General features: G+C 39.8%; 1 protein-coding gene across 1 annotated transcript in view; it reads left to right on the plus strand.

Annotated features, from left to right (window-relative positions):
• The window catches only part of LOC129624655 (ATP-binding cassette sub-family C member 4-like), a 171,805-nt gene that overhangs the window by 116,053 nt on the left and 34,760 nt on the right, over positions 1-20,992 (plus strand). Inside the window, exons 26-27 of the mRNA XM_055542815.1 lie at positions 11,137-11,292; positions 18,256-18,345. Coding sequence (XP_055398790.1) covers positions 11,137-11,292; positions 18,256-18,345 — 246 coding nt within the window. The remainder of the gene's footprint in view (positions 1-11,136; positions 11,293-18,255; positions 18,346-20,992) is intronic.

The following is a 20,992-nucleotide window of genomic DNA, read 5'->3' on the forward strand; positions in this document are numbered from 1 at the left end:
CTTTTAATTTCATGGTTGCAGTCACCATCTGCAGTGATTTTGGTGCCCCCAAAAATAAAGTCTGACACAGTTTCCACTGTTTCCCCATCTATTTCCCATGAAGTGATGGGACCAGATGCCATGATCTTCGTTTTCTGAATGTTGAGCTTTAAGCCAACTTTTTCACTCTCCACTTTCATAGTATATACTTAATGTACTAACATATACTTAATATACTAATATATGTTATATATATAAAACATATATACACACACTAATATATCCTTAGTGTCTTATATATTCTTTTAAGAGCATTTATGGTACACATATGTTTATGGCAGCCAAAAGTTGGAAGGAACTAAATTCTTACAATGAAGTATTATTCAGCCTTAAAAAGGAAGACAATTCTGACCTGTGGATAAACCTTGATGACATCTTGCTAAAAGAAATAAGCCAGACACAAAAGTAATAAATACTCTGATTCAATTTATGTGAGATTCCTAGAGTAGTCAAATCCAAGAAGACAGGAAGTAGGAAGGTGGTCTCCAGGGACTCAGGGAGGGGAAATGGGGAGTTGTTTGTTTAATGGGTAAGAATTTCAGTTTTACGAGGAAAAAAAAAAAATTCTCAAGCTTGGTGGCACAGAAATGTGAATGTCCTGAACAACAAACTATACACTTAAAATGGTTAAATTTTATGTGAATTTCATCATAATTAAAATAAAAGATAACACCGGTGGCATGCTTTGTAATTTGGGATCTGTATCTCATAGTACTTGAGGGTTTGTTTTTTTTTTTTAATCAGGGAGCATCTTGTTTTCATCTTTGTTCCCAGAATGTGGCATTCTGCAGGGCACAGAGAGGGTGCTGAGGGGCTGCTCAGGTGTAAGCAAGCAGAAACCAACCCACACCCACACACACACACACACATGACAACACAGTTTATAACTGAAAGAACTGCTCTTTAAAACTCTTACCACCCCAGACCCATCTAATGGCTGTAGCTGTGATTTAATGAATGAAACCGTTGTAACATGAAAGAATATTCAACTTAATGCCCAAATGCTACCCAGGGAGCAGTTTCAGTTAGTCACAGGGCAAAAGCTCCCTCCTAAGTATTTCCAGTTTCAGTGTAGGTCAGGAAAACCATGAACTGCTGTGTCAGGAAAACATTAACCACAGCTCTTGATACAATCTTGTCCCCGAGAGCACTGTATGTGATGTTTACTCACTCTCAGACAACGTGTCTGTCAGATTTTCTGTTGTAAATGTAATTCTGTTAACCTGCACTTGTCTTACATTTCCCCCAAAGCCATAAAATATGAATTATCTAAGAAACTTTGCAGGACAACTTAGGAACATAACAGATTCTTATTCTTCCTTCTTAAAACCTGCAAATCATAGGATTATTGAGATTATAAAATGTTTGAGGGAAAAGAGAATTTGGAGACTAAATTAATAACTGAAGTAACTTGTCTTTTGATCTGTGCCTTGGTCCACTCTCAGCGTCACTGTTAGCTTCATTTCTGTGTTTGAAGATGACACCCAGGCAGCGTGTTCATGAAGTGATTTCAGTCCACTTGTGTATATGTCAGGTTCCCTCTCCTGCTCACCTGTCCCAGCCTCCATCACTCCAGGACACCCCTTTGGTGTTGGATTTGACTGAGAGAGGCTGTTGGCGGGGATGGGGGTGGGTGCAGGCAGGGGACATGGGAGTGAGCCAGCCCAGCAGAAGTGAGGCTTGATTCTCTTTCCCTCATTTCCTCTTCTGTTCCGATTCCTGGAAGTTAGAGCCAATAGGAAAGTATACTAGGTACTAGTCAGGATTTTAAATCACAGAAGAAATTTCAAGTGAAAATAAGGAACAAGGACTTCCCTGCTGCTGCAGTGGATAAGAATTTGCCTGCCAATGCAGGGACACTGGTTCAAGCCCTGGTCTGGGAAGATTCCACATGCCACAGAGCAACTGAGCCCTGTACCACAACAGTTGAGCCCATGTGCCACAACTACTGAAATCTTTGCTCAACAACAATAAAAGCCACCTCAGTGAGAGGCTCGTGCACTGTAACAAGGAGTAGCCCCAACTTGTCACAACTAGAGACAGCTCGTGCAAAGCAATCAGGACCCAGCACAGCCAAACAGAAAAAAAAAAAAAAATCAACATGAGTTAAATAGCACCCTAGACTTCCTGGTTAGAGTCTGAACATGGGCTTCATTTTTCATTTGATGATTTTGTGGTTGATTTGATCATTTTAGAGAGTCCTGGGCAATAAAATATTTTCCGCCTCTCGAGGTAGATTGATTTTGCTTTCTTTTTGCTCACAGGTGTTATTTGGATGCTACATTTTTACAGATGCTTAGTAGACCATGCTATAATGTACAAAAATATTAGTTTCCTACTTTTTTCCCCTTTTTATGTAATATTTTCTTAAAAACTGCTCCCTTCACTCCCAGATTATCCCCTTCCCCTGCCGGCTTCCTAATTCCCTGTGACTCAGACTGTGGTGCCAGAGTCAGCAGCACCTGCCTCTCCTGGAGCTTCTTAGAAATGCGGAGTCTCAGGCTCACCCAGACCTCCTGACTCAGATTCGTATCTGAACATGACCTCCACCTTTCTCTCCCATGGGCAGTTTTTGATGAGTGATAACCTGTGATTCCCAAGAAATGTCCTTTGACAGTTTGAAATTGAACTCAAGAATTCCCAAATCTCTGCTGCTAACTGAGCAAGAGGCTCTAGAATATTCTGTGCCACTAGATTTACTTACTTTTATGCTTTTATGAGATGGTTGAATGGCATTACTGACTGGATGGACATGAATTTGAGTAAGCTCCAGGAGTTGATGATGGACAAGGAAGCGTGACATGCTTCAGTCCATGGGGTTGCAAAGAGCTGGATATGACTGAGCAACTGAGCTGAACTGATGCTTTATAAATTGCACCTTTGCATTATAATCGAATTATGTGTGATTCCACTGCATTTCTTTGCATCTTTCCAGTGGAGTCTGTCTTCATTACAGGTAGTTTTCATCCTGCTGTCTGTCCTTTCCCACATCAGCCTCCTGCAGGGACTGGAGGGATTTCCCACAGGCTCAGCCATGCCTGGACTTGGAGTCAGAGACAGCCCAGTGCAGCAGTGTATGTGTGGCTGTTTCACCACCTGATGGGATCAAAAATGAGTCCTGCTGCCCCAAGCAGGGCATGAGGTCTGTTTGGCCTGTTCCCCAGGCACCATGTGTCTCACTTAGCTGCAGGTTTCTCTCTCAATCCAGCTGTGGGTGCCGGGTCTTCCTGCTGATTATGGTCCACCTGCCCTCAGGTACCCTCTTTGCTCTCACTCACCACATGTATGCCTGACCATTAGATCTCTATGGTAGGCCTGTTTCTTTAACTGCAGCTACACCTCTCCCCACTTTCTCTGTTCTAGCTACTCAGAGACCTGATAAGATGTCAGGCCATCCAGGGGATAAGGAGGCCCATCAGCAGGTGGAAAAGAGGCCCACAGATGTGGATTTGAGTCCCATCCTGCTACTTATGGGCTCTGATATTCAGACAGACTAATTCATCTAAACTTCAATCTTTTCTTATGCAAAATGGAAGCGATAGATTGTAACCTGTAGGGTTTATGTACAACTTAATACAGATAAGGCATGTAAAACACCCAGAGTAAATGCTTGGACAAAAATGGTCATCATTTTCATAGGGTATAAAATGACCATAACCGCTTATGCTGTGGAAGGGGTTGTCTGTCCCAGGAGAATTAAGGTGTTGGCCATTTGAAGTTGTATTTATGGTTGTAGGATCCATCTGCTGTGTCTGTCTCTGTCTGATTTATCTTGTTCTTAAATAATATGATAATGAAGTGAAGAAGTGAAGTTTCTCAGTTGTGTCCGACTCTTTGCAACCCCATAGACTGTAGCCTACCAGGCTCCTCCATCCATGGGATTCTCCAGGCAAGAGTACTTGAGTGGGTTGCCGTTTACTTCTCCAGGATATTCCCAACCCAGGGATCGAACCTGGGTCTTCCACATTGCAGGCAGATGCTTTACCATCTGAGCCACCAGGGAAGCTCAATATGGTAATAGATATTCCATAAATTTCTCTGGACTAAGTTAAAAATCTCAGCTCCCATGGGAGTTTCTTTCTCTCAGGACACCACAGGTAATACAATTAATAAAAAGTCAAGTCCAATACAGATCCTGATGTCAATATATGCAGTCTGGTTGAAGAAACAAGAAAATGGCTATATCAGCTTTGTAAGCTAGAAGGAGATCACAATTTTTGTAGATGCTTATAAAAATGACATAACTTCTGTTAGAGTTGCAACAAGTCCATATTAGGGGACAGGAAGAGCATTTCCAAGGAATTAGACATGTGAGACAGACTTAGTGGTATGTGGTTAGGGTTGCAGCAGGTGGAAATGCGTGTGAAAGGCATTCTGAGAGGTGAGACCAGCATAAGCAAAAGCGTGATGCCCTGATCCAGTGAATGAAGACCTAGACACCTGCAAAGCATCCGGGAAAATGAACTACCAAGTGTATAACACGCAGTTTTACATCCAACCCTCACAACTAGCTAGTGATGCCAAGGAAGCTGACTCGTGTACATGAAGGATGGAGAGGTTAGAGAGGACAGTTTTGTAGAAGAGGTGTCCTGGGGTGGATTGTTGGGTGCTGAGCTGGCATTTAGGAGTTTAATCTGAGAAATGAGAGCACATGGACCAGAGGGGGCAGGTGCAGGGGGCAGGGAGCCAGGAGCTGTTATGCCTCCAGCAAGACATCCTGGGAAAGTGATTCCACTTTTTGTGATCAAGTTGATGTTGATTAAAACAGAGCTCAGTTCAGTTCAGTCCCTCAGTCATGTCTGACTCGTTGCGACCCCATGAATCGCAGCACACCAGGCCTCCCTGTCCATCACCAGCTCCCGGAGTTCACTCAGACTCACGTCCATCAAGTCAGTGACGCCATCCAGCCATCTCATCCTCTGTCGTCCCCTTTTCCTCCTGCCCCCAATCCTTCCTAGCATCAGAGTCTTTTCCAGTGAGTCAACTCTTCGCATGAGGTGGCCAAAGTACTGGAGTTTCAGCGTTAGCATCATTCCTTCCAAAGAATACCCAGGACTGATCTCCTTTAGGATGGACTGGTTGGATCTCCTTGCAGTCCAAGGGACTCTCAAGAGTCTTCTCCAACACCACAGTTCAAAAGCATCAATTCTTCGGCGCTCAGCTTTCTTCACAGTCCAACTCTCATACCCATACATGACTACTGGAAAAACCATAGCCCTGACTAGACGGACCTTTGTTGGCAAAGTAATGTCTCTCCTTTTCAATATGCTATCTAGGTTGGTCATAACTTTCCTTCCAAGGAGTAAGCGTTTTTTAATTTCATGGCTGCAGTCACCATCTACAGTGATTTTAGAGCCCCCAAAAATAAAGTCTGACACAGTTTCCACTGTTTCCCCATCTATTTCCCATGAAGTGGTGGGGCCAGATGCCATGATCTTCTTTTTCTGAATGTTGAGCTTTAAGTCAACTTTTTCACTCTCTACTTTCACTTTCATCAAGAGGCTTTTTATTTCCTCTTCACTTTCTGCCATAAAGGTGGTGTCATCTCTGCTGGATCATCGAAAAAACAAGAGAGTTCCAGAAAAACATCTATTTCTTTTTTAATGACTATGCCAAAGCCTTTGACTGTGTGGATCACAATAAACTGTGGAAAATTCTGAAAGAGATGGGAATACCAGACCACCTGACCTGCCTCTTGAGAAACCTATATGCAGGTCAGGAAGCAACAGTTAGAACTGGATGTGGAACAACACACTGGTTCCAAATAGGAAAAGGAGTACATCAAGGCTGTATATTGTCACCCTGCTTATTTAACTTATATGCAGAGTACAGCATGAGAAATGCTGGCCTTGAAGAACCACAAGCTGGAATCAAGATGGCTGAGAGAAATATCAAAAACCTCAGATATGCAGATGACACCACCCTTATGGCAGAAAACAGAGCTATAACACCTGGATTTGTGAACATGCAGGGAAATGGGTGGTAGTAGAAAATGGTATCATACTTCTGGAGGGTAGGTTAGCAGCTTAACAGCTTCCTCTGAAAGTGTTCATACTTTGTTGTTGTTGTTTAGTCACCTAGTCGTGTCTGACTCTTTGTGACCCCTTGGACTGACACACACCAGGCGGCTTCTCTGTCCCTCACTGTCTCCTGCAGTTTTCCCAAGTTCATGCTCATTGTGTCAATGATACCATCCAGTCATCTCATCCTCTGTCATCCCCTTCTCCTCCTGCCTTCAGTCTTTCCCAGCATCAGGGTCTTTTCCAATAAGTTGGCTCTTTGTGTAAGGTGGCCAAAGTATTGGAGCTTCAGCATCAGTCCTTCCAGTGAATATTCAGGACTGGTTTCATTTAGGGTTGACTAGTTTGATCACCTTGCTTTCCAAGGGGTTCATACATGACTCTCAGAAATTCCACATCTGAGATTTTTTGTTAAGGAAATGATTAAAGTTGTTTTCAAAGATTTAGCTTCAGGGATATTTAACACAGAGTTATTTATAATAGCTAACTATTTGACACTGCCTAAATATCCAGCAACAGAGGATTTGTTAAATAAATGATCACATGTACTATAATATTATGCAACTATTAAATAAATATTTTAGAAATACAAAATTAAAACACATATAACAGTATGTTCACATTAATCATCTTTTCTTTAAATATGTGAACTTGTATCTTTAAGCACACATAGAAAAAAAATACAAGAACACACACAGAAGCCTAGAAAGTAAAAACATTTTAAGAAATTTTTTTTCAAAGTGCTAGGCTATAGCTACTATTTATTTACTTTTCAAATTCATTTGCACCAATTATGATTAAGGACAGAGTTTATTTTGTTTTTAAACACTGTGAGCCTGGGAAAGATGTAATGAGAGTAAAGTGGGGAAGACGGATGAAGGGGTGGTTTTGTGTGGAGCATTGGGTGTTGATTATGCTGAGTTTGATGTGTGAAGAGAGATCCAGGAGCAAGTGTCTAAGCAGTGCATCATCAGAGAGCAACCTGGTTGGAAAAACAGAAAGGGGCCACTGCAAGCAAGTAACAGAAGATTTTCTCCAAGTGTCTTTATAATTGTATCTGTTCTTTATTTTTGACTGGGCTGGGTCTCTGTTGCTTCTTGGGCTTTTCTCTAGTTGCCGTGTGTGGGCTTCTCACTGTGGTGTCTTCTCTTGTTAACAGCATGGGCTATAGAGTGCGAGGGCTTCAACAGTTGAAGCAAGTAGGCTCATAGTTGTGGTTCCCGGGTTCTAGAGCACAGGCTCGGTAGTTGTGGCACACAGACTTAGTTGCTTCACAGCATGTGGCATTCTCCTGGACTAGGAATTAAACCCATGTCTCCTGCATTGGCAGGCAGTTTCTTTACCACTGAGCCACCAGAAAAGCCCCCAAGTGTCTTTAGATTGAAGAATCTGAGCTTACTGATACTGGTGACACTCTCCATGGGCAATTGGTAAAACCCTTTGTTTACCCAGCAAAGACATTTAGACTATAGCTTTGATGACTGAACTCTAGGAATAATCAGAGTCAGGTTTTCTTTGAGTTGCATTTTTCTTTTGGGGGGTCTGAGGCCATGCAGCATGTGGGATCTTAGTTACCTTACCAGGGATCGAATCCATGCCTCCAGCAGTGGAAGCACAGAATCTTAACTGCTGAACTGCCAGGGAAGTCCCCTGGTTTTTAGTTTTTTTTAGCTGGAGTTTGGAACTCGCATTCCTGTGGTCATGAGCAGTCCTTGGTGCCCCTACATATCTCAGTCCATTTGCCCAAAGTTTACAAATGTTCCCGTTTGCACAGATGGATCAGTTTCAGTGGAGCTGATAACATGGGAACATACACACATTCTCACAGATCAGTTCTCACCTGTGTCCTGATGTGCGTTGATTTATGTATAAGAACACTCTGAAATATAGGCCCACTTGTTTTACTGTGCTTCACAGATAATGCTTAAAAAAAAAAAATAGGACATTTATGGCAACACTGTGTCAGGCAAGTACATTGGCACCATTTTTCCTACAGCATTTGGTCACTTCATGTCTCTGTCACATTTTGATAATTCTTGCAATATTTCAAACCATTTCGTTATTATTATATTTATTATCCTGATATGTGATCAGTGGTTTTTAATGTTACTACCCTATAAATGCTTAGATGGTTAGCATTCTTTTAACAATAAAGTATTGGAAATTAAGGTATGTACATGTTTTTATATATAATGCTATTGTACATCATTAGACTACAATATAGTATAAATGTAACTTTTATTTGCACAGAGAAGTAAAACATTGATATAACTTGCTTTATTTTGATATTCATGAGTTATGGTGGTCTGGAGCCAAATCCAAAATATCTTTGAGACCCGCCTGTACACAGAACACATGAGCCACATATATACACGCTACAGCCTGCCTGTATGCAGAGAATGGCCCATCTATATTATATGAATTAGGGTTTAACTTAAGGTACAAAATGTCCTGAGAAGCCTGTATGCAGATCAAAAAGCAAAAGTTAGAACTGGACATGGAGCAATAGACTGGTTCAAAATTGGGAAAGGAGTATCTCAAGGCTGTATATTGTCACCCTGCTTATTCAACTTACATGCAGAGTACAGCATGCGAAATGCTGGGCTGGATGAAGCACAAGCTGGAATCAAGACTGCCAGGAGAAATACCAGTAACTTCAGATAAGCAGATGATACCACCCAAATCGCAAAAAGCAAAGAGGAGCTAAAGAGCCTCTTGATGGTGAAAGGGGATAGTAAAAAAAGCTGGCTTAAAACTCAACATGCAGAAAACTAAGATCATGGCTTCTGGTTCTATCATTTCACTTCAAATAGATGGGCAAACAATGGAAACAGTGATAGACTTTATTTTCTTAGGCTCCAACAGTGACTGTGGATGGTGACTGCAGCCATGAAATTAGAAGATGCTTCTTCCTTGGAAGAAAAGTTATGACAAACCTAGACAGCATGTTAAAAAGCAGAGACGTTGCTTTGCCGACAAAGGTGCCTATAGTCAAAGCTATGGTTTTTCCAGTAGTCATGTACAGATGTAAGTATTGGGTCATAAAGAAGGCTGGGCACTGAAGAATGGATACTTTTGAACTGTTGTGCTGGAGAAGACTTTTGAGAGTCCCTTGAACAGCAAGGAGATCAAACCAGTCAGTCCTAAAGGAAATCAGTCCTAAATATCCATTGGAAGAACTGATGCTGAAGCTCCAATACTTTCGCCACCTGACACGAAGAGCCAACTCATTGGAAAAGACCCTGATGCTGGGAAAGACGGAAGGCAGGAGGAGAAGGAGATGACAGGGGATGAGATGGTTGGGTGGCATTACTGATTCAATGGACATGATTTTGAGCCAACCCCAGGATATAGTGAAGGACAGGGAAACTTGGCATGCTGCAGTCCATGGGGTCGCAAAGATTTGGACACTACTGAACAATAACAAAATATCTTATAGTCTTTGTATTATCTTTATAAGATAATAAAACTAGCTGAACCCACTTTTCTTATGTTTAATCCCTATAAAGATAAATTCTTTTTTGAAATGCCATGTTTGATTTGATAGACTAAGATGTGAAACTTCAGAGGTTTTCAAATCAGAAAACCTGAAAAGTTCTAAACATTTTGATTATATTACTCAGAAAGATTTAGTTGTTATTTTTTTAAAGCCATGAATTTTAAACCTTTACTGAATTACAAATGATCCAAGCATATGTTACACTCTCATCAATTCCAGATTTTCAATACAGATGAAATCATCTCTTGGAGAGCTTCCTTCAGAAAATTTGCAGTTGGGGTTCCCTGGTGGCTCAGACGGTAGAGAATCTGCCTGCAAGGCAGGAGACCCGGGTTCTATCCCTGGGTCAGGAAGATCCACTGGAGTAGGAAATGGCAACCCACTCTAGCATTCTTGCCTGGAGAAGTCCATGGACAGAGGAGCCTGGCAGGCTGCAGTCCATGGTCGCAAGAGTTGAACAAAACTTAGTGACTAAACCACCAACTGCCAGCATTTTACCTACATTGTATCGAATCTTTAATCTTGCTGTTAGTGCATTTAATTTCTCTCTGCTTTGGTTTTAGTAAATAGACTGACACCTGACATGTGTTTTTCCAAGGTTCAGTTTTAAGTATTGATGTATTGATAAAGTGCCTTTTGAACTACTCTGATGAAAGGTCCCATGTAAATAGCAAATATTGTTTGTGTTGTTGTTGTTCTCATTATGTACATTTTCTCTACTGTCCTCTGTCTTTCAAGACTGAGACCTGCATTTTATATTTGAAGATGTTTCCTTTCAAGATAAAATATAATTAAGATATTTAATATCAGGAAATGCTTTCATTTTTCTACCAAAGAATAATCCCTCTTAAATAAATAACATATCCCTGAGAAAGTGAGTACTTCTTTGTGTGTAATACTTCTGACTTGACTTGTTGATATCTCTGTAAAATTACCCATGTAATTTTCAAGGTCAAATTACCCAGGGAGTAGGAATAAAACCAATTTAAAATCTGACTTCTTATGGACCACTTAGGAGACTGCTGGTTTTTCACTGCAGTCAGGTTATTCTTTGTTGTTGTTGTTATCTTCTTCATTTACAAATGTTAGTTACAAACATACACTCACATTCATATATAGACCACATACATATATGTGTCTCCCCCTTTAACATACCACATAATGGATATTATGTGATAATTATAGAAAACAATTTTCTGCATATTAAGCATTTAATCAGGGAAATCTGAATAGAAGGCATGAAAGTCACTATACTTTATATTGTGTATTCTTGGGATGATGGTGGTCTCAATCAAGGACATTTGTGAATTTCTGTCATTTTTGGTTGCCACAATTTTGGGGGTTGCCTCTGGTATCTAGTGGATTCATGGCTACTGTTAATCATCCTACAATATACAGGACAGGCCTCAACCCTCAATAATTAATTATTGGTTCAAAATGTCAGTAGGGCCTTGCTTGAGAAACTTATAGACTATTCTTTACATATAATAGAACTTGTAAAATTCATCTTCAGCAATCAGGGTTCTCCTGGATTTTGTGCATCTTGTTAATTCTTCATCCCCCTGGGTCTCTTTTCAGTATGGCATTGTGGGAAGAACAGGAGCTGGAAAAAGTTCCCTCATTGCTGCCCTTTTTAGATTGTCAGAACCTGAAGGTGGCATTTCCATTGATGACATCTTGACAACCAGTATTGGACTGCACGATTTAAGGAAAAAAATGTCAGTTGCACTTCAGGTATGCATAGCAGAACACTCTCACATGTTCTTTTTATAAGGTGTCTAAAGTTTAAGGGCTTTTAATTTGATTGGTCTTTTGAAGATAAGTGAATGAGTTGATCCTTTTTTTCCCAATAGAGCATATATTTAGCAGCAGGTATTTTCAACAGACACTTTCATCGGATACCAAGTTTTGGTTTTGTTGTTGTTGTTGTTGTTGTTGTTCATTTGTTAGTTTTGTGTGCATGTGATTTAATAACTTACTTAGATAGATTTCTGGACTCAGACTTCTTAAGTTTCCACAGTGTTTCCACTGATAATCACATAATTCTGAGAACAGAAGGATAAATGATTTGCTTAGCACCAGAGAGGTTCCTATAGGGAAACATGAATTTTATTAATAAGTGTCTTACAGATGTAATTTTGCTGTGGGAAATGAGGACATCTTTTAAAGTGATTATCTCCTTGGAGAACTTTCTGTGAAATTGTGGGGCTTTGAGAATCATAGGATATTTAGATGCTTTGGGGAGACTTTGACAATTTAGTCATTAATGAATAATTTTCACCAGGGAGGCAGAATAATAAGGAAGAGCAGTGAACTCAGAATTGTGTCTCTATGTACCTTGGTTTTCTCTGTCTTACAAGGCAGATAATGGTATCACCCCCTCAATCTGTTGTGAGGACAAAATAGGTCAACGAGTGTGAAGTGTTCCATGTAGACCCATATGTGCCTGCTGTGATGGTGGAGTGCTGAGTTGGCCAGCTCTTCCTGGGCTCTCATTCTGTTCTCTTTTCTTCTTCTTTGTAAAGTAGTAAAACTTTCAAGGAGAGTTTAGAGACTGGATTATATGCACAGTAGACACTCCTGTCATTCCTTGTGGTTCATCCACTCAACATAATTCTGTGACATTTACTGAGAAATTTCTATCCTCCAGGTATATAGCCAAGGGCAACTTAGGCCATGTGTCCTCATCTATCATCCTGCCCTCTGCTTTGACAGACTTACTGATTTTAAAAAAAAATGAGTTTTTATTTATATACTTAGTAATCATCTGCCCATCAAGGCACGCTCAGAAAAATACCTCCTTGAGATGAGAAACAGAGAGGAGGTGAGACAGAATGAGCCAGGCACATGTGCTTCCTGGAATGTGGGTGTAATGTGTCCTGAAATGCCTGTTTATCAGGAAGCATGTACAACATGGCACCCAAAGGAAGGCGAATGCGGACTTCAGTATGGCTGGTGCTACCTGCCCATGACCTCAAAAATACCTGGAATTAATCTAAGTAATTTTAAAACCAAGATATTCTTTTCAGACTCTAGTGAAATGCCATCTCACACCCTTTAAGATGCCTGCTGTCAAAGAAAAGAGAAAAAATGAAAATGATAAGTATTGTCAAGGATGTAGAGAAATTAGAATCCTTGTTCATTGCTGATAGGAATGTGAAATAGTGCAGCTACTATTTCACCATGGAAATCAACTTGGTGGTTGCTCTGAAGAGTTAATGATGGAATTATCATATGACCTAGCAATTCTCCTTAAGAGTATAAACCCAAAATAATTGGAAGAAAGGTCTTGAAGAGATACTGGAACATGCTTGTTATAGCAGCATTATTCTCAACAGCAAAAAGGTGGACGCACCTAAGGGTCCATTGACAGATGAATCAACAAACAAAATGTGGTGTGTATACATACAGTAGAATATTACTCAGCCTTAATAAAGAATAAAATTCTAACACGTGCTACAGCACAGATGACCTTGAAAAAATTAAGCTAAGTGAAATAAGTCATTTACAAAGGAAAAATACTGTATGATTCTACTAAAAGGAGTTACCTAGGATAGCAAATTCATGGATACAATATGTAGAATGGTGGGTGCCAGCAGTGGGCAGGAGAGGGGAGTTGTTGTTTAATGGGTACAGAGTTTCAGTTCTTCAAGATGAAAGGAGATCTGAGGGGGGATGGTGGTGATGGCTATACAAAAACGTGAATGTATTTAACACCACTGAACTGTGCACTTAAAGTGGTTAATCTAGCAAATTTTATGTATATTTTATCACAATTGAAAAAAATTGTTTTCAAAGGTATCCCTTTCAGGAAAAATGGGAAGAACTTTTAAGCACATTCAGCCCCCATATTTAAAGATTTCCTCTGGCTGTTAGATTTATGACTTATGGATACAGTAGAAAATAAATGAGCTTAGATTCCCAAGTTTTATGTTTTGATGGTACTCATCTCTGAAATGGCCATGTGAGATTAGTTAGTAGAAATAAAGGGCATGTCTGTAAAGTCCTTTCACATCCTTGAATGCAAAGCTGTAGAAATATCCCTGCCTTATTTTTAATGCTTCTTAAAAGAAAAAAGTTGTATGCTTGTGTACATAAAATAAATCTGTAAAGAAATAACATTAGATGATTCTTGGCTCTGCCAATAATATTTGGAAGCACATCTGAGCAAAGACTAAAAGACTAAACATGCCTTGACATCAGTATGTTTTGGTTCTATTCTGTTGGTTTCCATCCTTCCTTGGAGCATGTTCTAGGTACACACTCCAGAGAGCATGTTTGCAAAATAGTGCCAAGCTTTGTATCCATGTAGATTCCACTTTATATGCCTTTGTCTCCAAGGTGCAGTGTTGGTTGATTAAAAAGGGAAAATCTGGAGAGAACTTGCAATGTGTAAAGATTCCAAGGAAGCCATTCAGGAGGAGTACACTCCTGTAAGAGTGTAGTCCCAGTGTCAGTGTGACCCACAGTTTATTCCTGCTCTGCCTTGTCGACTGTGGGGCCTTGATGATGTCACTTGGCTGCCAAGTGTCAACATACTCATCTTTAAACCTGGTCTGGAAATCATTGACCCACAGATTTGTGGTGAAGATGTAACTTAGTGAGATAATGTTTGTGCCCTTGTCTCATTCTTAGGAATGTTCAGTCATCAGGAACTGTTATTATTCTTAAGAATCAGGACACTGGCCTTTTGGGTATTATTTCTGCTTAAGTAAAAAGAGTAACACCTTGTGAAATGACTTTTCTCTTTAATTTCTATTTATGTGTTCATGGTCTTTGGTGATTTTCTTTATATTTATTGTTTAATAATAAAAACTGAATTGTTACATAAATATGAATAGTAAAGCAAAGAAACAGAAAATAAAAACAAAGAGACAAACAAGAAACACAACAGGAATTTTGGGGAAAAGCACCACAGAGAAATGTATCTAATATTTTCCACCAAGAACAAGAAATCAGACTAAAATTTTTTTGTATTTTGATTTCTGGCTTTCCTCCCACCAGCTTCTTTCCTGACCATCACCTTATACACACTCTTACCCCACCAAGACCTCCAGCCTTTTTCTCAGCCCTCCCCACACTCTTGACTATTTTCTTTCTCTCTTTGAGGACAGGGCCTATATCTCTCATTTCTGTTCCTCTAATGCTTGTTACAGTCCCTGACAAGTTACACGAGTATTAATAATAATTCCTAACGTTTATGAAATTTTTAACACATTTTAGTTTCTTAACCCACCATTTCCTGCTTAATTCTCACAATTTGTTGTTATCCTTATCTGATAGATTTAAAATCTGAGTCACTGGGAGCTTATCCTACTTTTCAAGTAAGGGGTAGAGCCAGGATTCAAATTTTATGTATGTCGTAGGCTGCAGTCCATGGGGTCGCGAAGAGTCGGACACGACTGAGCGACTTCACTTTCACTTTTCACTTTCATGCATTGGAGAAGGAAATGACAACCCACTCCAGTGTTCTTGCCTGGAAAATCCCAGGGACGGGGGAGCCTGGTGGGCTGCTGTCTCTAGGGTCGCACAGGGTTGGACACGACTGAAACGACTTAGCAGCAGCAGCCTCTTTTTAAAAATTGAAGTATAGCTGATTCACAGTGTTTCAGTTGTATAGTGAAGAGTTTCAGTTTTATCTCCAAAGACTCCCATGGCAGCAGAGTAAAATCCAAAGTACTAGTCATATGACAGAGATCTACACTCTCCAGTCTCCACCTTGTCCACTTCTCAATTGTGTCTGACTCTTTGTGACCCCATGGACTGCAGCACGCCAGGATTCTCTGTCCATCACCAACTCCCAGAGCTTGCTGAAACTCATGTTCATTGAGTTGGTGATGCTGTCCAATCATCCCTTTCTCCTCCTGCCTTCAGTCTTTCCCAGCATCAGGGTCTTTTCCAATGAGTCAGCTCTTCACATCAGATGGCCAAAGTATTGAAGTTTCAGCTTCAGTATCAGTCCTTCCAGTGAATATTCAGGGTTGATTTCTTTTAGGATTGACTGGTTTGATCTCCTTGCAGTCCAAAGAACTCTAAAGAATCTTCTGCAACACCACAGTTTAAAAGCAGCAATTCTTCAACTGTGTTGTACTCATCAGATATTTTCACCATTTTTCCCTACCATCCCACTTGAAAGGACTCCCCAAACCATAGCAAGAATAAGTAAGTATAGAGCAAAGCCAGAAGATACTACTCCTATTGCTCTGTCCTTCATTTGGATAATATCAGTTAAGAAATGGTTTTATGCACTTGTATGTCATGGACTGATATGTGTCAGGAGAAGATACTCAAAATGTTATCCCTCCCCAACCAAGAGCCCTTTGTCTTTACAGCATCTTTCTAGCTGCAGAGGTGGAGAACGTCTGTTAGTTTGGTTGCTTGAATTTACTTGTCTAAGTGCAAAAACTTACATTCATCTTCCCCCCAAATGAGTAGGAAGCAGTGATGCTTGTGTCTCAACACCCCATTGTAGAGAACTTAGAAAGCTGAGAGCAGACTCTGCAGAGGGAAAGCCCAGTGCTGTTTCTTTGAGTTGCCCCTCTTAGGTGAGCCAGGCCCACACTGTCTTCCCTGGATCCCTGGTCCCTGTGATCCTGTAAGCAGCAGGGAGCTTCCATGTTGGTCTCTCTTCCTCCCAGGCTCATCCCCGTCACTGCTGACCCCCCATGAACAGGTCAGAACTGGGGGAGGTGTGATGGTAACAAGGACCTGGGTAGGAGCAGAGACAGGGAAGTGGGGACATAGACCATCAGTCATGGGAGGAACATTCAAAGATGAATACTATGTTCTTAAGAAGGTACTCCTCAACTTCTGTTCAAAATTTTAGGAATAATCTAAAATGAAAGTTCTTCTTAAATAATTTCCTTAAACACAACAGGTAGCTGAAGTATGTGTGTTCTTTGTGCTCAGGATCTGAAGTAGTTAAATATATCCCCCAGAAAGACCACCAGTTGAGATTATATGCAGGGAGTAGCCTTACTTGAAAGGACCTGGAAAATGGAGGGAAGATGGAGAAAGGAAGGAGGAAGAATATTGGGGACCAGCCTCCCCTCACCTGGCTACATCACTTGTGTAAACCTCATGGAGACAGCTGAAGGATGAGACATCACCAGCGTGTGGGAATCTTAAGGTTGATAATTACAAACAGTAACAAGTTTTTATAAAAATCTGAAGTAGAATGATGGTTAGTCCCCTGACAAGGAGCACTTACCATTGTTTAGATGGTTGTTTAGTCTTTGATCCTAAATTCAAGTTTTAAGGGAAACCTTAAATTTGGTCTCGAGATTTTTTTAGTTCAGTTCAATACTCATTCTGAAATATTATATGACTAGTGATTTTCAGTGTTTTGGAAGCATATTGGCCACTTAATCAACTCTGTGCGACTAAATCTCCCTTTATAATGTTTTTTTTAATTATGGATTTTACTCAGGGGTATGTCTTTTTTTGGTGGCACACCCTGAGTTTTCTGTATTCATTTCTCTCTCACCAGAAACTGAGACCATATTGAAGGAAGGTTTGGAAGGCTTCCTGAGTATCGTTCTTCCTCATGATCAGGGAAAAGAAATGTCTGCCTATCTTCATCTTTCCTCTCAGGCTTTTGTGAAGTGAGGAGGAAAGTCCAGCCCCAAGGCCAGGCAGGATTTGAAAGTGGGGATTCCGAGCAGTTCCGGGCACTTGTGGAGGAGTCAGGTCTCTTCTTGTTCCCACACGTGTGCCTCCCCTTGTCCTGCCCTCTTCACTGAAAGGAGCCAATTGTGCTCTTCTCTTCTGCCCATATTCTTATGACCTGGCTTACTGAGCCTTCCAGAAGAAAATGTAAATGGGCTACATGAGCTTATGTACAGGATTCTCTCTTGAGGCCAAGAGGAGACATTTGTTTCCAGAGTAATTTACTTGTGGCTCCTCCTGAAGCAGATGAATAGGAAGAATTATTTAAATTAAAGCATCATGACACAGGTCACAGTGGGTTTCAGGTCCTCCTGGCCTTGCAGTTAATAACGAATTTGAGGCAGGCCATCCTGACACACATGTGAGAGAACGTGGGGGCCAGCTGATGCCAAAATCAGAGGTGATCTCTCCATGGACAGAGGTGCTGCAGACCCCAGGAGCTGACGTTCCCCTTGCACATGTGGGGATGTTCGTTTCACACATGTGGAGAAATTCCAGATCCTAGAAGACAGTCTGGCCAATGGAGAAAATAGCCTAGTTTATTCTTCAGTGCTAATGTGTAAATATTTAATGGTTTGCTTTGAGGCACAAACCTCTACTAATCATGCTGTTGGTATTTCCCAGTCACACCAGGATTGACAGTTAATTTATGTAGATCTTGATGTTAAGTTTCTCATGTAATTCTTTTCTCAATTTGTGTGGGTGTTTAAACAGATATTTATTACCAGGGTGGTATTTTTTTTTTTTAATCAAATCTTCCTTTGTCTTCAGTTTTTTCCTTAAGATGAAAAAAACTTCTTCAACACTTTCTTCTGTTAGTGTTCAGTAGTTCAGAAGATATTTTGTTGCACACTTTGTACAATGGAAAATTATTTTACAGATACTGTTTTGTAAACATACATTTGCAACTTTATTATTAATAATTAATGAATTTAGATGTTTTTGTATTTTAATTTTGACAGTCTGTACACATTAGAATAAAATAAAAAGAGGTTAAGATAATAACACTCACTGTTTTGGCATATTTAGGAACCTGTTTTATTCACTGGAACAATGAGGGAAAATCTGGATCCCTTTAATGAACATATGGATAACGAACTGTGGAATGCCTTAGAAGAGGTAATTTATTAATAGTAACTGTAATTAACTTGTTAGCATCTGTATGGAGAAGGAAATGGCACCCCACTTCAGTACTCTTGCCTGGAAAATCCCATGGACGGAGGAGCCTTGTAGGCTGCAGTCATGGGGTCGCTAGGAGTCCAACACGACTAAGCAACTTCGCTTTCACTTTTCACTTTCGTGCATTGGAGAAGGAAATGGCAACCTACTCCAGCGTTCTTGCCTGGAGAATCCCAGGGATGGGGGAGCCTGGTGGGCTGCCGTCTCTGGGGTCGCACAGAGTCGGACACGACTGAAGCAACTTAGCAGCAGCAGCAGCAGCAGCATCTGTATGTGTTGGTTTACATTTAGAGCATTGCAGATAATTAAGGGGAGTGTGTCAGTTTCACTGACTTCAGTAATAGGAAAACACTGATGACATGGGTATGCTTAAAAATGTGTGTATTGATGATGATGAAAATCAACAATATAATGTGATGTTTTTATTTTAGCTATTTTCCTAAAACCCTGAACAAATAGACACATTATCTTGTCCTTAGCAGAGTACTCAATTAGATGTTAAAACTGTGAGATCAAATTCTACTAGTGATCTAGTGAATTACTCCATTACACTCCAATATTCATTTTATTCCTCTGGTCTTAGGAAACATCTCCTAAGTGGAGACAATAGTAGTTTTTCCTTATTAACTAAAAGATAGAAACAAGATCATACTAATAAACTGTAGAAGTTTCATAGGAAAGTGTTTATAAAGGTAAATTATGTAGTCAGAATTAATGATGATTATTTATTGGCAAGCATGTCATTTTAATGCTGTAGCATGAATGCAGATAAGAGAACATGGGAACATCTGCTCAGCTTTATATGGGTAGGTTCATTTCTAGAGAATTTTCTGTTATTTGTGTCATGTTTTCCCTTGCTCCACTTCTTTGAATTTCCTCACCCTTGCATGAAAAGAAAATTTGACTATTAAGTTGCTGTCAGTTTGTGTTTTAATACAGACTATTTTGTGTATTTGCACTCCTTTTACAAATAAGTTCTACAGATGCCAGAAACCCTAGACTTCTTTTTTTTTAATTAATTTATTTTAATTGAAGGCTAATTACTTTACAATATTGTAGTGGTTTTGCCATACACAGTCTTTGCTTTTAAAAAGTAAGAATGATCATTCCTATACATTAACGATGAAAGATCAGAAAGAGAAGTTAAGAAAAACATCCCATTTACCATTGCAACAAAAAGAATAAAATAGCTAGGAATAAACCTACCTAAGGAGACAAAAGACCTGTACTCAGAAAACTACAAGGTACTGACAAAAGAGATCAATGATGATGCAAACCAGATGGAGGGATATACCATGTTCTTGGATTGGAAGAAACAATATTGTGAAAATGGCTATACTACCCAGAGATTCTACAGATTCAATACAATCCCTGTCAAATTACCAATGGCATTTTTTCATAGAATTAGAGCCAAGATTTTTGCAGTTTTAATGGAAACACAAAAGATTCCAAGTAGCCAAAGCAGTCTTAAGGAACAAAAACAAAGCTGGAGAAATTAGGTTCCCTGACTTCAGAATATATTATTGAGTTGGCAAAAAAGTTTATTACATAAGATTTTATGAAAAAAAAAAAAAAAAGGAACTTTTTCTCCAGTTCAATACAGAGCTTGAGTAATCAAGTTGGTATGGCACTGGCACAAAAACAGAAATACAGATCAATGGAGCAGGCTAGAGAGCCCAGAGATAAACTCACAAACCCGTGGTCAACTAATCTACGACAAAGGAGGCAAGAATATACAATGGATAAAAGGCGGTCTCTTCAGTAAGTGATGATGGGAAAACTGGACAGCTATGTGTAAAAGAGTAAAATTAGAACACTCCCTGATACCATATACAAAAATAAACTCAAAGTGGATTGAAAACCTAAATGTAAGACCAGCTACTAAAAGACTCTTAGAGGAGAACACAGGAAAAACACTACCTAAATAACTACTAAATGTTTGATGGATCTTTTCATTTTAGAGAAGTGTGGCATAATTTTTTAATCTTTTGTTGTTGTTGTTGTTGTTGTTACACAAATCTGAGAGATTGATTGTTTACTTTGGTTTGAATTGGTGTGTTTGTCATTTAGTGTCACCCTTCTAGGGAAGCTCTGAAATCTGTAATATACAGATGAACCTTGACTATGAACAGGCAGATTTGGAGGTATGACTGTTTCCAGCCAGTAATTCTGGTTTCTGAAGGATGTCACGACTGAGTCTTTATACACCCACCTTGCTTTTCAGCAGCATGTGGATTTTGTTTTCTTAAATTGAGTTGACTGCTTCAGTTTCTCCTGCCTGAAAAACAGTGCATCTCTGATTTCGTTTAAGTCTGTGAGTCTTTTACAGTAAAATTCTACAAGAGAAGAGGTGTGTAGAGCATTTAACCACTAAACGCAAATAACGATAGGATGATCCACTACTCTTGAATTCATAGGACAAATTTAATGGTGAAATTGGGACGTATCTTAAAAAAAAATAACTGGAAGTACTGGTAAATTATTTTTCTATTTGTTTCTCAGATTGAGACCATTTTTCACAGATTCTCAGGTAGCATTACTCTAGAATTTTAGAACATATTGTTCCATGGACAGAGAGGCAATCTAA

This window comes from Bubalus kerabau, chromosome 12 (genome assembly GCF_029407905.1).
Source record: "Bubalus kerabau isolate K-KA32 ecotype Philippines breed swamp buffalo chromosome 12, PCC_UOA_SB_1v2, whole genome shotgun sequence".
NCBI classification, from domain to species: Eukaryota; Metazoa; Chordata; class Mammalia; order Artiodactyla; family Bovidae; genus Bubalus; species Bubalus kerabau.